At 40.2% G+C, this 17,293-nt stretch overlaps 1 protein-coding gene across 4 annotated transcripts in view; it reads left to right on the top strand.

Moving 5' to 3' along the window:
• SNAP91 (synaptosome associated protein 91) overlaps positions 1 to 17,293 on the top strand; it is a 151,447-nt gene that overhangs the window by 44,026 nt on the left and 90,128 nt on the right. For all 4 annotated transcript variants that reach the window (XM_024757430.1, XM_024757434.1, XM_024757433.1 and 1 more), the window contains 5 exons: positions 7,229 to 7,371; positions 8,010 to 8,085; positions 8,840 to 8,942; positions 10,784 to 10,877; positions 12,545 to 12,656. In XM_024757430.1, coding sequence (XP_024613198.1) covers positions 7,229 to 7,371; positions 8,010 to 8,085; positions 8,840 to 8,942; positions 10,784 to 10,877; positions 12,545 to 12,656 — 528 coding nt within the window. The remainder of the gene's footprint in view (positions 1 to 7,228; positions 7,372 to 8,009; positions 8,086 to 8,839; positions 8,943 to 10,783; positions 10,878 to 12,544; positions 12,657 to 17,293) is intronic.

The raw sequence follows: 17,293 nt of genomic DNA, 5'->3' as shown, positions 1-17,293 counted from the left end.
TCTCCAGGGACATGTCCATCACCTCTTACAGCTGCACTCTTGGCATATTTGCTAAAAATGTCCTCACTCCCCTCCCATGTCACAGTCGACTTAAGGGCCCCACTCCACTCTTTCCTTCCCATGGAGTCTTTCCTAATACCCCAACATACTCTCACAGTGCACTGCATGGATAACAGCATTTACAGACATTTATTTTGGGTGCCTACTTTGTTCAGATCATTTGCAATCCTTATAATAACCCTGAAAGGTAGTAATTATTACTCCCACTTTAAAGATGAGTACCCGAGTCCAAGATATATAATATTAAATGATTTGTCTGAAGTTAACACATCTAGACGGGGGCTGAGCTAGGCTCTGGACCTGGGCTCTTCCTGTTCTATCAGTCTGTATCTCTTTACTCTTCTAGGGATTTCTTTACTATCTGAACATGTATTCATCTCCTCTGATCAGCAATACATTTCCATATCACCAGTTCAATAAATAAAGGAATAGAAGAATTTGTGACTGACACAGAGTTTCAGGTATAAAGCAGTCCCCTGATATAATCTCAGAAAACAGTGTTAGAGCTTAGTGATTTGTCTTTGTCAAAGAGCTGTTTATTTAGATCTTGGGTAAAGTATTTTGGTTCTTGTACATTTTGGTCAACAAATGTTTACTGTGTGCAGCGTTCTCTGAAGCCCTGCCCGGGAAACAGACATTGGTATGGTTGTTTCCATCCTCAGAGAGCTTTGGTATGGTAAGAATTTATGACACACACACAGCTGATGTGGACAGGCGGTAAGAACAAAGTGCCTCAGGTTTTTTAAGCAGAGGAAGGTCACGTGAGACTGCATTCAGATGGGACCAGGAAAAATTTCCTGATGGATGAGTAGAATTCCAATAAAGGAAGGTATTTATTTTAAACTTCCCATCTTCCTATTCAGGGGATAGGAAGTTTAAAATAAATATAAAGTAAGAAAGAAGTCTGGTTTGGTCCATTTATAATTCAGATCAATTATTGATACCCTTTAGTCTTGGAGTTAAGAGCAGTGGTGGAGTATCAATTTTAAAAATTCTGTTTATTGTACAGTAAACAAATGCATAAAGTAAATGTGGAGCTTGATGATTAATGAGTGTGGATTTTAAGTAAGGAACAGGGTGGGTTTGTCTTTGCGTTTGTTGCATGGGATTTCCTAGACACTGGGTATCACATGCAGTCCTCTGCAGGACGGGTGTGGCCTGTAAGAGAATTCCCACAGTTTTCTCGTCCTGACAAGGTCATCTTGTCTGTTGAAGTAATTTTCTTAAGTCCACACTGCGCCAGGGTGGCTTTGCTTCTGTTCCTTAGGACATGGTCTTTGGTTGCCTCAGCTAACTTCTTGACAGTGCTCACTTTTTCTGAATTCTCGGCAGCCCCTCTTGGACACTATAGACATTTTTTTCCCCTGAGGTACACCTGGAATAGTAGCTAATATGTAGATGTGGATGGTGAATGTGTTACAAAGATTTACTCTCTTATAAACTCAGGTCAGATCATAGTAATTTAATGCCTGCATGATGTTCTGTGAAAGCTTTGATGAGCAGAGTGGAATTCTTTCTTCTTTTACTGTTCCCTCTCATTCTGCCACTTACATGACAAGTGTGTTATTAGCACCCATCAAAATTAAAATCCAAGTGAAGTAGGCTTTTCGATATAGTATTTCAAAAAATACACTTATGTTATTGCCTTCAGATGGTATATAGCAGGAGTCCCCAACCCCCCTGGGCCGCACAGCAAGAGGTGAGCGGCAGGCAAGCGAGTGAAGCTTCATCTGTATTTACAACCTCTCCCCATCGCTCACATTACTGCCTGAGCTCCGCTTCCTGTCAGATCAGCGGCGACATCAGATTCTCATAGGAGCTCGAACCCTGCTGTGAACTGCACATGCGAGGGATCTAGGTTGTGCGCTCCTTATGAGAATCTAATGCCTGATGATCTGAGGTGGAGCGGAGGTGATGCTAGCGCTGGGGAGCGGCTGCAAATACAGATTATCATTAGAGAGAGGTTTGACTGCACAGAGACCATAATAAATCAATTGCTTGCAGACTCATATCAAAACCCTATCGGTGAGTGGCAAGTGAAAACAAGCTCAGGGCTCCCACTGATGCTGCATTATGGTGAGTTGTATAATTATGTCACTATGTATTACAATGTAATAATAATAGAAATAAAGTACACAATAAATGTAATGTGCTTGAATCGTCCCGAAACCACCCCCCTGCCCAGTCCGTGGAAAAATTGTCTTGTATGAAACCGGTCCCTGGTGCCAGAAAGGTTGGGGACCGCTGGTGTATAGAATAAGTGTCCACTTATTCTATAGCACATGTTTGAGACATTGTGCTAGGAGTGATGACAAAAAAGATTAACATAAAGTTTAGCTTCCCTGGGAGTTTGTAATTTTAAAAAATGACAGTGGTACCAGAAAACGGATAAAATTCAGAAGAGGATACAGAAGAGAATTCAATAGAAAAAATAAGCCCAAGAAAAAATAAGTACATTGGGTAAATGTATTTATATGTCCATGTGTGAAAATATGACATTTAATTTTCGTTGAAGGCAAGATATTTATTTTTTTAATTTTATTTCATTTATTTTTTTATACAGCAGGTTCTTATTAGTCAACAATTTTATACACATCAGTGTATACATGCCCATCCCAATCTCCCAATTCATCACAGCGCCACCACCACCACCCTGCCACTTTCCCCCTCTTGGTGTCCATACGTTTGTTCTCTACGTCTGTGTCTCAGTTTCTGCCCTGCAAACCGGTTCATCTGTACCATTTTTCTAGGTTCCACATATATGCGTTCCACAAATATACGATATTTGTTTTTGTATCATCTTTAATTTCTTTCATCAGTGTCTTATAGTTTTCTGCATACAGAAAACTTTTGTCTTTTGTCTCCCTAGGTAGGTTTATTCCTAGGTATTTTATTCTTTTGTTGCCATGATAAATGGGAGTGTTTCCTTAATTTCTCTTTCACATTTTTTTATCATTAGTGTATAGGAATGCAAGAGATTTCTGTGCATTAACTGTGTATCGTGCAACTTTGCCAAATTCATTGATTAGCTTTAGTAGTTTTCTGGTGGCATCTTTAGGATTCTCTATGTGTAGTATCATGTCATCTGCAAACAGTGACAGTTTTACTTCTTCTTTTCCAATTTGTATTCCTTTTATATCTTTTTCTTCTCTGATTGCCGTGGCTAGGACTTCCAAAACTATGTTGAATAATAGTGGTGAGAGTGGACATCCTTGTCTTTTTCCTGATCTTAGAGGAAATGGTTTTGGTTTTTCACCATTGAGAATGATATTTGCTGTGGGTTTGTCGTATATGGCCTTTATTATGTTGAGGTAGATTCCCTCTACACCCACTTTCTGGAGAGTTTTTATCATAAACGGGTGTTGAATTTTGTCAAAAGCTTTTTCTGCCTCTATTGAGATGATCATATGGTTTTTCGTCTTCAATTTGTTAATATGGTGTGTCACATTGATTTGCATATATTGAAGAATCCTTGCATCCCTGGGATAAATCCCACTTGATCATGGTGTATGATCCTTTTAATGTGTTGTTGGATTCTGTTTGCTAGTATTTTTGCATCTATATTCATGAGTGATATTGGTCTCTAATTTTCTTTTTTTGTAGTATCTTTGTCTGGTTTTGGTATCAGGTTGATGGTGACCTCATAGAATGAGTTTGGGAGTGTTCCTTCCTCTGCAGTTGTTTGGAAGACTTTCAGAAGGATGGGTGTTAGTGCTTCTCTAAATATTTGATAGAATTCACCTGTGAAGGCATCTGGTCCTGGACTTTTGTTTGTTGGCAGATTTTTAATCACAGTTTCAATTTCATTACTTGTGATTGATCTGTTCATATTTTCTATTTCTTCCTCGTGCAGTCTTGGAAGGTTATAACTTTCTAAGAATGTGTGCATTTCTTCCAGGTTGTCCATTTTATTTGCATAGAGTTGCTTGTCGTAGTCTCTTAAGATGCTTTGTATTTCTGCAGTGTCTGTTGTTACTTCTCCTTTTTCATTTCTAATTTTATTGATTTCAGTCCTCTCCCTCTTTTTCTTGATGAGTCTGGCTAATGGCTTATCAATTTTGTTTATCTTCTCGAAGAACCAGCTTTTAGTTTTATGGATCTTTACTACTGTTTTCTTTGTTTCTATTTCTTTTATTTCTGCTCTGATCTTTATGATTTCTTTCCTTCTGCTAACTTTGGGTTTTGTTTGTTCTTCTTTCTCTAGTTCCTTTAGGTGTAAGGTTAAATTGTTTATTTGAGATTTTTCTTGTTTCTTGAGGCAGGCTTGTATTGCTATAAACTTCCCTCTTAGAATTGCTTTTGCTGCATCCCATAGGTTTTGGATCATCGTGTTGTCATTGTCATTTGTCTCTAGGTATTTTTTTTATTTCCTCTTTGATTTCTTCACTGATCTCTTGGTTATTTAGTAACATATTGTTGAGCCTCCATGTGTTTGTGTTTTTTACATTTTTTTCCCTGTAATTGACTTCTAGTCTCATAGTGTTGTGGTCAGAAGAGATGCTTGGTATGATTTCAGTTTTCTTAAATTTACTGAGGATTCATTTGGGACCCAAGATGTGATCTGTCCTGGAGACTGTTCTGTGCGCACTTGAGAAGAAAATGTAATCTGCTGTTTTTAGATGGAATGTCCCATATATATGAATTAAATCTATCTGGTCTGTTGTGTCATTTAAAGCTTGTGTTTCCGTATTAATTTTCTGTTTGGATGATCTGTCCATTGGTGTAAGTGAGGTGTTAAAGTCCCCCACTATTATTGTGTTACTGTCGATTTCCTCTTTTATAGCTGTTAGCAGTAACCTTATGTGTGGAAGTGCTACTATGTTGGGTGCATATATATTTATAATTGTTATATCATTGATCATTATGTAGTGTCCTTCCTTGTGTCTTGTAACATTCTTTATTTTAAAGTCTATTTTATCTGATATAAGTATTGCTACTCCAGCTTTCTTTTGATTTCCAATTGCATGGAATATCTTTTTCCAGCCCCTCCCTTTCACTCTGTATGTGTCCCTAGGTCTGAAGTGGGTCTCTTGTAGATATCATATATATGGGTCTTGTTTTTCTATCTGTTTAGCCAGTCTGTGTCTTTTGGTTGGGGTATTTAATCCATTTACATTCAGGGTTATTATCGATATGTATGTTCCTATTACCATTTTCTTAATTGTTTTGGCTTTGCTTTTGTAGGTCCTTTTCTTCTCTTGTGTTTCCCGCTTAGGGAAGTTCCTTTAGCTTTTGTTGTAGAGCTGGTTTGGTGGTGCTGAATTCTCTTAGCTTTTGCTTGTCTGTAAAGCTTTTGGTTTCTGCATTGAATCTGAATGATATCCTTGCTGGGTAGAGTAATCTTGGTTGTAGTTTCTTCCCTTTCATCACTTTAAATATATCATGCCACTCCCTTCTGGCTTGTAGAGTTTCTGCTGAGAAATCAGCTGTTAACCTTATGGGGATTCCCTTGTATGTTATTTGTCATGTTTCCCTTGTTGCTCTCAGTAATTTTTCTTTGTCTTTAATTTTTGCCAATTTGATAACTATGTGTCTCGGCATGTTTCCACCTGGGTTTTTCCTGTATGGGACTTTCTGCACTTCCGGGACTTGGGTGGCTATTTCCTTTCCCATGTTAAGGAATTTTTCAACTCTAATCTCTTCAAATATTTTCTCTGGTCCTTTCTCTCTCTCTTCTCCTCTGGGACCCCTATAATGTGAATGTTGTTTTGTTTATTGTTGTCCCAGAGGTCTGTCTTCATTTCTTTTCATTCTTTTTTCTTTATTCTCTTCTGCAGCAGTGAATTCCACCATTCTGTCTTCCAGGTCACTTATCCATTCTTCTGCCTCAGTTATTCTGCTCTGGATTCCTTCTAGTGTATTTTTAATTTCAGTTATTGTATCGTTCATCTCTTTTTGTTTATTTTTTAATTTTTCTAGGTCTTTGTTAAACATTTCTTACATCTTCTCGATCTTTGCCTCCATTCTTTTTCCAAGGTCCTGAATCATCTTCCCTATCATTATTCTGAATTCTTTTTCTGGAAGGTTGCCTATCTCCACTTCATTTAGTTGTTTTTTGGAATTTTTTCTTGTTCCTTCATCTGGTACATAGCCCTCTGCCTTTTCATCTTGTCTGTCTTTCTGTGAATGTGGTTTTTGTTCCACAGGCTGCAGGACTGTAGTTCTTCTTGCTTCTGCTTCTGCTGTCTGCGCTCTGGGGGATAAGGCTATCTGAGAGGCTTGTGCAAGTTTCCTGATGGGAGGGACTGGTGGTGGGTAGAGCTGGCTGTTGCTCTGGTGGGCAGAGCTCAGTAAAACTTTAATCTGGTGACTGCTGATGGGTGGGGCTGGGTTCCCTCCCTGTTGGTTGTTTGGCCTGAGGCAACCCAACACTGGAGCCTACCGGGGCTCTTTGGTGGGGCTAATGGCAGACTCTGGGAGGGCTCACACCAAGGAGTACTTCCCAGAACTTCTGCTGCCCAGTGTCCTTGTCCCTTGGTGATCCACAGCTGCCCCCTGCCTCTGCAGGAGACCCTCCAACACTAGCAGGTAGGTCCGTTTCAGTCTCTGTGGGGTCACTGCTCCATCGCCCTGGGTCCCGATGCGCACATTACTTTGTGTGTGCCCTCCAAGAGTGGAGTCTCTGTTTCCCCCAGTCCTGTCGAAGTCCTGCAGTCAAATCCCGCTAGCCTTCAAAGTCTTGGTTCTCTAGGAATTCCTCCTCCCGTTGTCCGGCCCCCAGGTTGGGAAGCCTGACGTGGGGCTCAGAACCTTCACTCCAGTGGGTGGACTTCTGTGGTATAAGTGTTCTCCAGTCTGTGAGTCACCCACCCAGCAGTTATGGGATTTGATTTTATTGTGATTGCGCCCCTCCTACCGTCTCACTGCGGCTTCTCCTTTGTCTTTGGATGTGGGGTGTCCTTTTTGGTGAGTTCCAGTGTCTTCCTGTCGATGATTGTTCAGCAGTTAGTTTTGATTCCCATGCTCTCGCAAGCGGGAGTGAGAGCACATCCTTCTGCTCCACCATCTTGAACCAATCTCTCTGACATTTAATTTTTGAAAATCTTTTTAGCTGTTGTCAGTGCAATTTTGGACTCATAAACTCAACAGGTTTAAATGTTTAAAATTTGAAATGAAATTTTTTTTTGCAATCATTAGTGTCATTGGCTGAAATCTTCTATTTCCATAGATTTGATCCAGGCTACCAATGAGACCAATGTTAATATTCCTCAGATGGCGGACACGCTCTTTGAGCGGGCAACAAACAGTAGCTGGGTGGTTGTATTTAAAGCTTTAGTCACTACGCATCATCTCATGGTGCATGGAAATGAGGTAAGCCATGGAGACCTAACTTTTCTTTTTCTGGCAGGGGAGGGAGGCTGGTGATGACTTAAGTTTCTTAAGCTTTCACTAATTAGGAGAAAAATAAGAGGAAGTATATGGTTCAGAGTCATCTGGAGTACAATTTTAATCTACTGTTTAGATGTTTTTCAGAAATATGTTGTTAGACATTTTGTTAGAGATACCAAAGTGTTAAATCTGTATATACCATGTAAATGTATTAATGGACAAAAATATTAGGAGAAAGGAACAACAAAATTGTTTTCCCATTGGGAAGTAATTCTTTGTGCCTCTGTGTGAAAATTGCTTTCATAAAAATGTTTAATTTTGGAAAATATTGACTAAACTAAAAATTAGCCATTTTATATGGGATACCTACCGAATCCTATTAAATTGCAGTGTTGCTGTTATATACAGAAATGAAAGATCACACAATTTAATTCAATTTCATTGGGTTTGATCAGTTTTTATTCCCCCTCAGAGAAAGCCCGCAGACTAGGAAACTTTATACTGAGTAAAACAGATCACAATGAGAATTTATGTTTTTAGAAAATTGTCTTTAGTATCAGAACTTATTTAAAGTAGTGATTTCAGAATATTGATGTTTAGTTCTGACTTTTGTTTTTCAGAGATTTATTCAGTATTTGGCCTCTAGAAATACACTATTCAATCTCAGTAATTTTTTGGACAAAAGTGGATCCCATGGTGAGAATATTATGTTTTATAATTTTCTTGCTAATGTTTTTGATGCAGAATTTTTTGATTTTTGAAATGAGGTTATTAATTAAAAATCCGTGTTAACTGATAGCTCCATTGGATATAAAAGGGAAAAAAATGTAAACCTAACTATATAGTTACTTTATATTAGCTTTAAAATACTTAATTGTTATGCAACTCAGCATATGAATTATACATTAATTCTATTTCTTGTCTTTTTCAGTGTTTACCTTAAAAAGTAACAGTGGGTATGTTAGATCCACAATTGTTTGTTAATGAAGGTGTAAGAGACAATGAAATGAAAAAGTACTTTGCCAATGAAAAATAATCCAGTTTTAAATGTTTTTTTGTAAATTAATAGAATTTGTACTGCAGTCATTTGTTCATTCAGCGTATTTACTGGTTGTCACTTAACGTATAAGGCAAGCACACCAAGCACGTGGATAGTTCTCAGATAGCTACATGTATTAAATCTGCAACAGTGAACAAAAATGCAAGGAAAAATCAGAAAAGGCATTCTGTACAAAGATGGTAGCATATCTAAATTGAATAGTCTTAGAATGTCTCATGCCAAAAGTATTTTTGCCTGAAGTAGGATTTTAAATGAGGCCTGTCTGGTACACTTATTGACCTCATCTTAGAATTATTTATATTTGAGGAGTTTAAAAAAAAATTGGAGCTAGCAAAGCACAGTTGAAGGTATTTTATTAATTAGTTTTATCTCCTCTGCCCCTCTCCCCAGGTTATGACATGTCTACCTTCATAAGGCGCTATAGTAGATATTTGAATGAAAAGGCTTTCTCTTACAGACAGATGGCATTTGATTTTGCCAGAGTGAAGAAAGGGTATGTTTTTTCTTTCTCATACTTATTTGAGCAGAAGAAGTCTTTGAGACATACTTGATTTATCTCAACTAAGTTAATTGCCAACTAGTTTTTTTGATCATGAAGGCCCAGTTTATAATAACCTAAAAAAAAAACTCAGATGCAAGTTACCTTGTGGTTGCAGTGTTACTTATTTATATTTTCATGCAGAAAATCTGGTTTGCTGCTCAGAGTTGACATGGTACAACATTTTATTTTGTTAAAATCAACTCAAAATTCTTCAACAGTTATATACCTTCAAATAATTTTAAAGGGAGAGAATTTAAACAAGTTTCATTTAAAAGAACCTGGCTGTAGTCGACAATAGTTATTTCATTGTGTTTTGATTGAGGTGAAACTGAACTGTATGTGTGTGTGGAGATCTGTCACAGATTTGGAGAACAGATAACACTGTCCAACTGTTATACATGCACACACACAAACACATGAAAACACACCATATCTGAACTAATTATTAATACTAACCATTGATTAGGAAAATCTCATTGATACAGACTCCTTGCATGTTTAATTCATAATTGCTATTTATTTCCCTCTAAATAGATGTTTGAGTTTAATCAAAAGTGTTCAGCTGGGGCTTCCCTGGTGGCGCAGTGGTTGGGAGTCCGCCTGCCGATGCAGGGGACGCGAGTTCGTGCCCCGGTGCGGGAGGATCCCACGTGCCGCGGAGCGGCTGGGTCCGTGAGCCATGGCCGCTGGGCCTGCGCGTCCGGAGCCTGTGCTCCGCAACGGGAGAGGCCACAGCAGTGAGAGGCCCGCGTACCACAAAAAAAAAAAAAAAGTGTTCAGCTGTAGATCTGTGCAAATCTTGTATCCATTCCTAATTTGAAATAATGGCAACATATTCAAAATAAACTAGTTTCTTGTGGGTGAAGATTTTATAAAATTAAGGTTTGAGTTCATCCCCATCTCATTAGAGATGATTCTAGTTGCTATGCCTTCCTCTGACTTCTTACATGGCCCTGGGCAGCCGTGGCTGATGTTCCGAGCTGGATTGTGACCTCTCCACGGTATGTCCACAGCCTTCTTAGAAACTTCTGCACCGCTGAGTGACACATAAGGGCACTTTGGGATGCTTTCCCTACCGTTGAGGTGGGAGAGACCGAAAGCTGCCATTATCAGCGCAGTCGTGTCAGCTGGGCATTTTCCTCAAATGTTTCACTCCTGCTGCTTCTTGACCATCTCTGGATACAGGAGCTCCCTAAGAGGCCTGTGGGTGGGTGCAGGCTTCAGTACCCCTTACGATGCACCCTTTAGTGCTAACCTCCAGTCACGTTCTCTACAGCTGGTTAAACTCAGCTCTTTTTGACCAAACTGCAAATCAGAATGCCTTTTTCTTCACTTGATGCTTAATAGTATAAATTCTGTTCCCAGTCCTACAGGTTTTGAAGACTTCCAAGACATGTTTTCTCTCTCTCTCTCTCAAAAACAAACAAACTGGGGTTTAGGAAACCTAGATTTTTAATACTACTATTTCTAGATTTTTAATACTACTAAATCTATAGTAATACTACTATAGATTTAGAAAAATCCATTCATAAATTCAGCTGGCCTCTTTTATCCAGACCACATTGCTTTCTTCCTGAGGGCAGTGCATAGAAAGCACGGCCTTTGTGGTTAAGGAATGCATGTGGGTGAGAAGGAGTATAGAGAAGGGACCCAGCCAAAGCCTCTTCACATCTCAGAATCATCCCAGGAGATTAACGAGGAAATAGGAGGAAAACAGTTTGGAACAATGCATGTGGTCTCAAATTTTCCACATACAAGTAAGTCTTACCTTTTTGGTTTTTGTTAAATTGTAGGGCTGATGGTGTCATGAGGATAATGGCTCCTGAGAAACTACTGAAGAGTATGCCCATACTACAGGGACAGATTGATGCACTGCTGGAATTCGACGTACGTACCTCACCAGAAAATGCTTCTTACACAATCATGCTGCCTTTTATTTGAAGGTGGGCTACAGATAAGGAATTTCCTCAGGAGACAGATTTAGGTCTCCCTCATATAGTTGAATTAGGTGAACACTTAGTTTAGGCCATCAGTGAGGAATAGAGGATTTTGGTTGTCCAGATTGTCAGAGAAGTTTACAGGTGTTGACTTGAGTCATGGAAAACTACGAGTGGTGCATTCTTGGATCCCCATGTTCAGAGCAGGATGGTGGCCTCCTGTTGTGTTTGACAGAATAAAGTAGCTGCAAAACATACGTTCAGGCAGCTAAATACCCCAGCCTACTATTAGAAACTATTTTATACAGTCTGTTTAAATGGCACCATCCATGGAAGAGAATTATTTTTGTTTTGTCATGGTCCTTCTTCCTGCCAATACCAACGTGGCTTGTCTCTTAAAACCAAACTTGTATCTTGACTGTGATGGTGGATACACTAACTTACACATGCGATAAGATGATGTAGAACTAAACATACACACAACAGGTAAAACGGGAAATCTGAGTAAGATGGGTGGATTGTATTGATATCAGTATCCTGGTTGTGACATTGTAATATAATTTTGCAAGATTTTACCTCTGGGAGAAACTGGTAAGTAGTACATGGGAATCTCTATATTTTTCACAGTTTCATGTGGATTTGCAGTTATTTCAAACTAAAAATTTTAATTGATGAAACATACCTGATTTGTGAAAATAAAATGTTCTGCCCTGTAGGAAGATTCTTAACTCACATTGTTATCTTTCCTCTGTTTTGGTGGTTGCCTAAAACAAAGATTTTCCTCAAATATTAGTAACTAACATCTCTGTTAAGATTATGGTTTCGTCTATCCTGGTCACAACACCCAACTCCTGTGAAATTTCATTTAAAGCAGCAAACCATCTTACTGTTTTTTTTTTTTTTCCATCTTACTGTTTTTTTGACAGATTTGACAGTAAGGACATCACTAGGTATATATGGAATTGCTTCTCTTCACTTTTTTTCTTATTATTCATTTTTCTTTGTTTTCCTTACCCTTAATGTTGGTACTGTCTTACTTAAAGGAGAAAAGAAGTCAGAAAAGGAAAAAGAGCAGAGCGTGAGGAGTTGTGAGCAAGGACTGGGAAATGGAGAGAAATCATTCTTCTTTGTGCTAGTGATTAGAGTATTTGCTGGGTGGGCGAATACTGTGAGTCTCCAGAACTATTTTAGGGGTAGCCGGCTAAGGTATGTTTTCCCTGTGCTAGGCTTCCTCTCTGAGTCACTGCAGGCCCCTGGAGCCTGAACCCTTCCACAGAGATCGTTACCCAGGGGAAGGAGAAGAATGTAATATGGCATAGTAAAAGCAACAGGAGTTCAGGTGTTCAAAAGTTGGATTTGATTTATCTGTGGATCATTAATCACATAGAATGTATATATGTCTTTTAATTGATAGGACTAACTTCACTGACTTAAATTGAAGCAAAAAAAAATAGGCAATCCAGTTTTTGATATTGGTAGTGTTACTCGAAGAGTTATGCAGCATTTGGTGAATATGAATGAATTTCTTGTCATCATTTGAGACTTCTTAACATGCTCTGAGAAAAATTGTCGTTTGATGATCTGCAGTTAACTTATGAAATTTTCATCTGTTTCTAGGTACATCCAAATGAACTAACAAATGGTGTCATAAATGCTGCATTCATGCTTCTTTTCAAGGACCTTATCAAACTTTTTGCTTGCTACAATGATGGAGTTATTAATTTACTTGGTAGGTAGAACTACTGCATGGTGTCTGTGAAGAGAGACTGTATCAGAATGCAAAGATTTGGATGCTACAGACTTCATAAAAATCTAAATACACGGCTCATTCAGGTCACATTTCTGTGTGTGTTCTTATGTCGAGATTAAGTGCAGGGAATGGAAAGCTTTCTAGGTATTTTCAGCAGAAAGAGATTTCATACAGGGATTTTGATGCTTACAAAATTTTGGAATGACCGAAGGAGCAGGTTCTAGGCTTTGCCTCTTGGAATAAGTCCCATAACAATACATAACTGTTCCACTGTGCTGACAGCTACCTCTGATGCCTCCCCTGGAGGTGCTCCTATTTTGATGTAGTTCCATACATCTCACTATCTTTCATTTGCCATAAAGTGAAAATCAGATAGATACACTGCTTGACGTTTGGCCTACAGTAAAAGATTTCTTTCTACTGACAAGGTCACCCCTTTCTGGGATATAATGATTCAGCAAACCACTTCCACCTAGTGCCAGTCTGAGAAAACATCTCTAAACCAAGCTTGAATTATATTTTTCCCGCTGTCAGCTGGTCATAGGGATCTCCCAGGGGCTATAGGCATGATTGGAGGGAGAAGTAGCCATCCAGAAGATGTAGGTATGCTGGGAGTATGAGCCACCCGTTCATACAACCTACATGGGTATTCAGGCACTGCTCGAGGCTGATCGCTTATATTACCACCTCCATTTGATGATGGAGTATATTCTTGCACTTGTCTAGCTTTATGGTTTGGTATATAAGATATCGCTTGAGGTCTTATGATCACTTGGTATTCTCTGGTCAGAACTTCAGTCTCTAGAAGCAAGCCTAGAGCAGTTTTTCCAAAGGAGATCAGTTACTATCTGAAAAAGAAATGGCCCTGCTCCAAAGCGCTAGAGGCTTCTGTTGTATTTTCCTATTGGCACGTGCCAGAGTTGTCCTGCAGCATTTGGATCTGCTGTAGACACTTGCAGCGCCTTTAGCTTTGCAGGAACAAAGGCCCGAGTGGCCCCAGGTTGGAGCAGTTGCAGAGTCTTCCTTGAGCTGGGCCCTGCTTCCATCTGACACCATACACCGATACTCTGTTTAGAGCAGCACATACACATGTTGTCTATGCTACCTCCAAAACCGAAAAAAGCTCGGCAAAACTTTCGCCTGCATTTTCGTTACAGAGAGTGCAAGGTGAAGCAATGTGTCTTTCAGATGGAGGGGACCTTCGGACCCGCAGAAACTTCATCGATGTAGCAGGTCCCTGGGCTTTCATAGATTCTCTCTCCTTCCCCTTGACCTGCCTCTGACTTATTAGGCACCTAGCATACCTGAAATTCTTTCCCACCAGCCACAGTCAACCTGATGTCAAGTGATATCCAATGACATTATGACAACCAGTGAGGTTAATATACTTGAAATAAGACAGTGACCATGTACTGGCATCCCTGCCAGATGAAAGAAAACTGCTTCTGATGGGCTGTGTTTACTGGGGTAGATAGAAGAGAACTTGCTAGTTTGATAGATGCTGATCACATGTCAGCAACTGTGCTGATTTTATGCTGGAAAGGAGGACACATCTGGATCTCTACAAGTAAGAATCATCACCTGATTAAGTTTCCAGTAACCTACAGTTCATCTCTAAGATTCACTCATCTTTTGCACAAACCAGGTATGCAAGTTAACTGGGAATATGATGGAATTGCTACCCTGTATCTTTGTAGAGATCATGAAACCGATGTGGAGATCCTGCTAGGTTTAAAGTATTTCTGTGTATTTCAAAGTATTTCATCTATGTATTCAGGAAACTGGGGAAATAACCACTCATAGTTTCATGCATCCACTGGATCTAATTTTTTTTAAATCTCCTAATCCCCAGAAAGCCTCCACTCAGATCGGTAGAAAATATAGTGACATTTTGGATCCCCAGAGACTAGCATCGGCTTAGAGTCTGTGTCCCTGAAAATCCTGGGTATGTCCCCTTTCCCATGTGTGTAGTCACTCTGGTAAGTGTCCTTTGCAGAAGAGTAGGAATAGATGCTTTGGGCTGTGTTTCAAGGCTCTTACTCAAGAATATCTGGATGGCTTATTAAAATTGAGGTTGCTGGATGCTAACTCAGAGTTTCTAATTCAGTAGGTCTGGGGTAGGGCCTGAGAATTTGCATATCTAATGAGGGCCTGGATGGTGCTGGGTTTGGGGGACTACAGTTTGGGAACCACTGTGTTAGATCCACTTCCGGATGTTCAGGCCAGCATTTTTTTTTTTTAACATCTTTATTGGAGTATAATTGCTTTACAATGGTGTATTAGTTTCTGCTTTATAACAAAGTGAATCAGCTATACATATGCATATATCTCCTCCCTCTTGTGTTTCCCTCCCACCCTCCCTATCCCACCCCTCTAGGTGGTCACAAAGCAGGGAGCTGATCTCCCTGTGCTATGCGGCTGCTTCCCACTAGCTGTCTATTTTACATTTGATAGTGTAGATATGTCCATGCTACTCTCTCACTTTGTCCCAGCTTACCCTTCCCACTCCCTGTGTCCTCAAGTCCATTCTCTACATCTGTGTCTTTATTCCTGTCCTGCCCCTAGGTTCATCAGAACCTTTTTTTCTTAGATTCCATATGTATGTGTTAACGTACAGTATTTGTCTTTCTCTTTCTGACTTACTTCACTCTGTATGACAGACTCTAGGTCCATCCACCTCACTACAAATAACTCAATTTCGTTTCTTTTTATGGCTGAGTAATATTCCGTTGTATATATGTGCCACATCTTTATCTATTCATCAGGTCGATGGACACTTAGGTTGCTTCCACCTCCTGGCTATACGGGCCAGCATTTTCAGTCGGTGCTTCTTGGCATGTTCACGCAAATTGGTGAATTATCAGTGACATCAGAAGAACGAACGTAATGGTCCTTCTTTACTGCTCAGAACCTTTAGAATTTATTTAAATTCTCTAGATTTTTATCAATTAGGATTGCCCGATTCAGGAGGAAAAAATTACAGGACGTCTCGTTCAGTTTGTATTCAGATCAACATGAGTAACTTTTTTAGTATTAGTAAGTCCCATGGAATATCTGGGACCTACTTAAGCTAAAAATTATTTTTTACAATTTAAATTTAACTCAGTGTCTTGTATTTTATCTGGCATCCCGACTGCCGACATGGATTTGCATGGTCTTACACTTCTTTTAGCGTGTATGTTTTTTTCCTCTTGAGTCAGGCTTTGTACCTGTCTCCTGAGGACATGCTGGATTGCTGGGTTCTAAATCTCATTCTAGGTATTGAAGCAGTTGGCAAGGGGAAGGGAGTAAGAAGTAGAGGGACAGAGCACGAGGAGAATGTTTTGCTTGTTTGTTTGTTTTGTTTTTTGCGGTATGCGGGCCTCCCACTGCCGTGGCCTCTCCCGCCACGGAGCACATGCTCCGGATGCACAGGCCCAGCGGCCATGGCCCATGGACCCAGCCGCTCCGCAGCATATGGGACCCTCCCGGACCGGGGCACGAACCCGTGTCCCCTGCATCGGCAGGCGGACTCTCAACCGCTGCGCCACCAGGGAAGCCCATGAGGAGAATTTTTATTCCCTCGTGGAAGGTGGGTTGATTACAGGATCTCCAAGCAACGGAGGACCAGCCTCTTCAGACTGAGAAAGAAAAGCTTTTCCAACAAGAGTAGCTCATTTTGGTTTGAATCTACCCAAGTACTTTCCTTTCCAGTTTTCTTTTTCAATAAGAGTCCTAACTTTCACAAAGGAGACCATGTTGAAGCTTGAAATTTAACTTGCCCACATACATTATAATTCAGCAACTCACAAGATTAGCCTCTCTGACTTTGGCGATGACAGCCCTGTGTCTGTAGGGATAAGATTATTTTAGGGCAGCTTGGAGTACCACAGTCTGACTGGAGCCTTGAGCCAGTCATTTTAAATCCTGTGTTGTCGTTTTCCTTTTTAAGCTCTCCAGTGGAGTCGGGAGCAGCCGTCCACCCCACAGTTCCATCTGCCTTGTTCTCGTCATGGTCTATCCCAGCAGCTGCTTATTCTGATAAGCTCCATTCTATGTGCTTATTTCAGAAAACCACAGGTCATAATTTAAGTCATTATTTTGCTCCTGTGCCGCACAGATTCCGAGAATCCCATTCTCCACTAGTTGCTGGTGGTCATCATAGCCTTCACATTCATTCAGTTATCTATCTAATCCCAGATTCCTCCCTTTGACGTTTTCGAGGGTCTGATTTCTACAGCCTCTTCAGCCACCAAATACTGCGTCTAATGCGAGAAACAGAAACCACTCTACGTATTCTAAGTAGAAAGGGATTCAAAACAAGGGGTTAGGTCTTCATTTAATTATGGAAAGCCTACAGGAACTGGTTCTGGTCTCGGCCTCCTGAGATGCTCCTGAAGTAACCAGTTCTTGTGCTCTAGGGAAGCTACTGCTTGTGAGGCCAGTACTTGAAAGTAGGCTGAAACAATCTCGGCTGCCTTACGACACTAGGGAGCTGGAGAAGGGACACTTGAAGCTATAATCCAGGGAATCAGGTCAAGTGGCTGTGACTGTGACAGTTATTCCCTAAAGCCCAGGAAAGCTGGAGGGTGACAGTGAAATGCTGTGAAGGGTAGCTCACCCTCCAAGGATCTTAT

The sequence above is a fragment of the Neophocaena asiaeorientalis genome, unplaced genomic scaffold (assembly GCF_003031525.2).
Source record: "Neophocaena asiaeorientalis asiaeorientalis breed wild unplaced genomic scaffold, Neophocaena_asiaeorientalis_V1.1 scaffold253, whole genome shotgun sequence".
Lineage (NCBI taxonomy): Eukaryota > Metazoa > Chordata > Mammalia > Artiodactyla > Phocoenidae > Neophocaena > Neophocaena asiaeorientalis.
This window is presented reverse-complemented; position numbering and strand designations above follow the sequence as displayed.